This window comes from Entamoeba invadens (assembly GCF_000330505.1).
Source record: "Entamoeba invadens IP1 unplaced genomic scaffold scaff_1105074725849, whole genome shotgun sequence".
Lineage (NCBI taxonomy): Eukaryota > Evosea > Mastigamoebida > Endamoebidae > Entamoeba > Entamoeba invadens.
The window spans coordinates 912,402-916,502 of record NW_004440189.1 but is presented as its reverse complement, the minus strand read 5'-3'; the positions used below and the strand labels follow the sequence as shown (position 1 = coordinate 916,502).

Below are 4,101 nucleotides of genomic sequence, written 5' to 3'. Positions count from 1 at the left end.
GCTGTTGGTAAGCTGCGAATGCGTCTGTTGTCTGTGAGAATTTTCAAAACCAAAGTGTTGGAGGTGATAAAAAAAGGTGATGCTTTGGCAAAGCAAGCTGCTACCATCGACTTACAGAATGTAAGACAGATGGAGCATCTCATCCATAGGCATATCACTCTGGTTGAGCGTGAGCTTGCTTTTGATTTGACAAAGCTATCCCAACAAATGTTGCGACGCGTGAAGAAACTGAAGGATAAATATTTGGACTCTGTTTACGCCAGTGCCCTCATGAAGAACACGTATCAGATGGATGTTCTCAAACGTAAAATTTTCAATCTAAATGCGTTCCTCAAATGTGCTCCTATTCTCGAAAAAGCCGAATCTTACAATCACACGTTGTCACTTTTGAAAAATGACAACATGACTTTTTCGGTTCGTGACTACGACTCTGTCGAACAAACACACTTAAAACAGGAATGGAAATTCAACAAGATTGTTGTTGACGAAACGAAAGCTCTCAACAGAGAACTTCAGAACCTATTTAAACGTCGTGAACTTTTAAAAATAGCATTTAAATTGGGCAAACGAGTCATTGAGGAGTTGGATATTGCAAACAACGACGTCAGACTTGTCGAAAAAGGCATAGAGTCAATCCGTCGTGAGGTCCAAGAGAGTGTTTTAGAAAGCGAAACTATTTATAGTTTATTACTTGCCCGTGGGATGGCGCTACGAAGTACGTTTTTGAGTTCTCTAATACAATTTGTGCAATCACAAAAATCAGCAATCCTCTCAAAACTGCCAAAACGAGATTATGAGAGGTTGATGGCAGAACTGCACTTCATAAAAGCCGACCAAATTGTCGGAAATTTGAATCAAATCCGCAACAAAAATTTGCGGTTCGTCCAATTTGGACTCAAAGAGATTCAAATCGCACAACTCGAACTCAAGGAATGCGAAAGGACCAGAGACCCACTGACCGCAAACGTCATAAACACGATTGGAGAGTGGAATCAAACCGTCAATAAAGGGATTATCCGGGTCAGAAAATCGAAGAGACCAACATACTCTTTGAAAACAAAGATGAACAGTGTTCTGTATGTTTTGATGTGGACGGCAAATTCGTCTTGCGTTGTTGCGAGGGAAAAGTTTGGCGGAAACTGGGCGTCAGTCGCAAAACAGGTGTAACGCACTCAAACAGTCTAAAAACGCCGATTTTGCAAAGTGTGGTGTTGTGACTAAACGGTTTATGCAACACGCGCAGACTCATCACTTGGAGATGATCACCACGGATACAAACAAAATTTGTCATCGCCTCAATTTGTGTTGAGGCGATGACAATTAATTATTTAGTTGTTTTATGTAGTAAATAAAACTACAAGTATAGAATTTGTTTATTCACCATTCATTTAAGTCCGAAACCTGAATTTGAGGTGATTGCTTTGATCACTTGGTCGTGCATCTGTTGTTTCGATTTGTATTTTGGGAGCTTGAGCATGTACGCACACGTTGAAGATGTTGGGAGTCTATCGCCACTCTCTTCGGTAAAATACACTGCAAATTTCGGCTCCAAAGAACCAAATCCGAAAAATGGCGGTTTGATGAGTGAAGTGCTGAATTGAAGCAAAAGCACACGTTCTTCTTCAGTCATCTCTTCAACCATTTCCCAGAACCACCTCACTTCAATCGAGTCTTCCTCTTTGTTGTGGTACACGGTGTTTTGGCGCCAGTCGTTCACATCAATCACACTCGACTTACCACTTATCCAGTACTGTAGCTCATCCTTATTGTTAGTTCTCTGTGTGGGTAGTCCAATAAATAAAGACAAACAGGGAAGAGCAGCATCAAATCAGCCTCGTCTATCACACTTAAAATACCATTCCGCATTGACCGGAGTTTTCTGAGGTTTCTCAGATGTGTGATGTGGTACACAACACAAGAGATGTAATAGTTGATGTTCTCTCTATTGACTTTGATTTTGTCACCGTCACTAATCAGTAAGTTGTTGTCATACACAAAGACAAGTTCCAATGAGTCGAGTGTTTCCTCATCAAGATCAGCCAAATCAAGCAGATTTTTGGCCAAGACGTGATCGATACTTTCAAGTATATTAATATTAACACAATTATCATCGGGATTGATCAATCCGATCAAAATATCATCGGAAAAGACCAAATCAACACACACCTTTTCTCTCAAGCATTTCCCTATTAACCTTCCAACCATCATATAAAGATCGTCCTCGTTTGTCTCCACCAAGCTTTTCTCTCTCTTCCCAAATGTCAAAATCCCTTCAGAATTCCTTTCAAAGAGTTTGAGTGTCTCAACACAGTGATTGAGTGTTGTTAAAAGGTAGTCCCTCAACAGCCCGCCGCCGTCAACACCATCTTCCTCAATGCCAAATTTGTCGACAAACTGAATGGAAATTGCTCTGATATCACAAGTGTTAATTTGCGCCAAGGTGTCCTCGATCAAGTAGTCCCTCCGGATTTTCATCACGGGGTGGTAACCGATATTAGACGTGATTTTAGAGAATATGTAAATGAGTTTTTGCGACATCGATGAGTTTTTCGACGGATTGACACTTTTGAGAATTGGCAGAAGTGAAGGCGGGAACGGTGTATGTCTCACAAACAAGTGTAAGTCCTGTATTGTTGACTCGTCTTGCTTTAAATCGAGGAGTGGCAGAACCATTTTGACCATCGGGCACAACTCGTCATAAAACGAGTTGTACAATCGAGAACAGAAAGTGTCGTGACAGAGCGCGACAAACAGTTCTGTTACTTCCTTCTTTGTCTCTTTCTTATTCAATATGTCTTCAAACAAGGACAAAAACGGAAATGGAAAATTTTGCAAAAAAAGGTGCAGAAGTGTTTTGCTCTTAGCGATTTTCTTATATATCTCAACGTGTGTCCAAAATGAGGCTTTGTCTACTTGTGGTGCAAGTTTCTTATGGAAAAGCCGGAGCAAAATCGTGTTATATTGATCTCCCTTACTTTGTGAGATGTACTTTAAGACATGCTCAGGTTTTGTGTCTTTCTCCAAAAGAGTTGCAATTAATTCCTGGTTATTCTTGAGATTGGCACATGAGAGAAAAGTGAGTGAATCTTGGGACAGAGTGAGTGCATTTCTTTCGAGTTCTAAATAGTTCAGTAAACCATCACCCGGATAGTTTGTCAAAACTGTAATTAACTCCTCTCGCATCTTTGGCGGAACGGTGGAAAGGAAAGAGAATGTTGGATATAAGCGCGGGGAAACTGGATTTTCAGAAAACGTTGTAACCAATGAGAGAACCATTCGTGGGTTCGTCACATTGCCTTTTAATAACAAATTCCACGCAAGTTTACCGATGAGTGGGTGCTTGCTTTTGTAGTTCAATAGCAACATACATTGTTGGATGTCGGGCAACTGTTTGCACAGAGCGGCCGCTGTCACACTTTTCTCGTACTCGTAGGGTTTTTTTGTCTTTTTAAAATTGTCGAAATGTGTTGCAAAGAGTGCGGGGAGTACCTTCTGGACTTCCCAACTTCGGATGACAGATTGAATCATCTCGACACGCTCACGCCGTTTTGTCTCTTTTTCTCGTTCCATTTTGTCAATCTGGATTTGCGCCATAATCTCGTTGAGTGTTTTTGTCTTAGTGTTTCCGCCAAGATCCACCTTTTTGTTTACTCTCCAGCTTGGGTTCATTGTTATTTCCAGTTTTGTGGAGATTAGTATATCCCATACAATTAACACGAAGACTACTTGTGTAAACTTCATCAGTTTTCTGGAACAACAAATTTTATTGGAACATATTTTATTATTTCTTCTGTCATTTTCTTCAAATTTAAAAAATAGTGTTCTTACAATCCGTTAAAACTATTAGGAAAACACTAATTTAAACAAATATAATAGATAGTTGTGATGATCTTTCATTTATTATTAATAGCATTTTAAAATCTCAAAATAAACTTAAAAATCACAATTACGAAAAATTCCAAACCTTTTGTCCTAAAAAGAGTTCTGTTTGAATGGTGGGTGTGTTTGGATCAAAGTGGTACTTTACGATAATTTCGAACCCAAGGGATATTATACCCCAATGTAAAAACTCCAATTTTTCCTTCGAAAGGGGTTTCTCTA

General features: G+C 39.6%; 3 protein-coding genes across 3 annotated transcripts; 1 reads left to right on the top strand and 2 right to left on the bottom strand.

The window, feature by feature from the left end:
• Positions 1–18: 18 nt before the first annotated feature.
• Positions 19–1,167, top strand: EIN_230660 (hypothetical protein; the record flags this gene model as incomplete). Its single annotated transcript, XM_004255196.1, has 1 exon — positions 19–1,167. The coding sequence occupies one exon, from the start codon at positions 19–21 to the stop codon at positions 1,165–1,167; it is 1,149 nt and encodes a 382-aa protein (XP_004255244.1).
• Positions 1,168–1,384: 217 nt separating this feature from the next.
• EIN_230650 (ubiquitin protein ligase, putative) lies at positions 1,385–3,741 on the bottom strand (the record flags this gene model as incomplete). The annotated part of the gene is made up of 2 exons (XM_004255195.1): positions 1,385–1,762; positions 1,810–3,741. The coding sequence occupies 2 exons, from the start codon at positions 3,739–3,741 to the stop codon at positions 1,385–1,387; spliced, it is 2,310 nt and encodes a 769-aa protein (XP_004255243.1).
• Positions 3,742–4,010: 269 nt separating this feature from the next.
• Positions 4,011–4,096, bottom strand: EIN_230640 (Hypothetical protein; the record flags this gene model as incomplete). The annotated part of the gene is made up of 1 exon (XM_004255194.1): positions 4,011–4,096. A coding segment is annotated over one exon (86 nt), but the record flags the coding sequence as incomplete, so codon positions are not given.
• Positions 4,097–4,101: the final 5 nt, after the last annotated feature.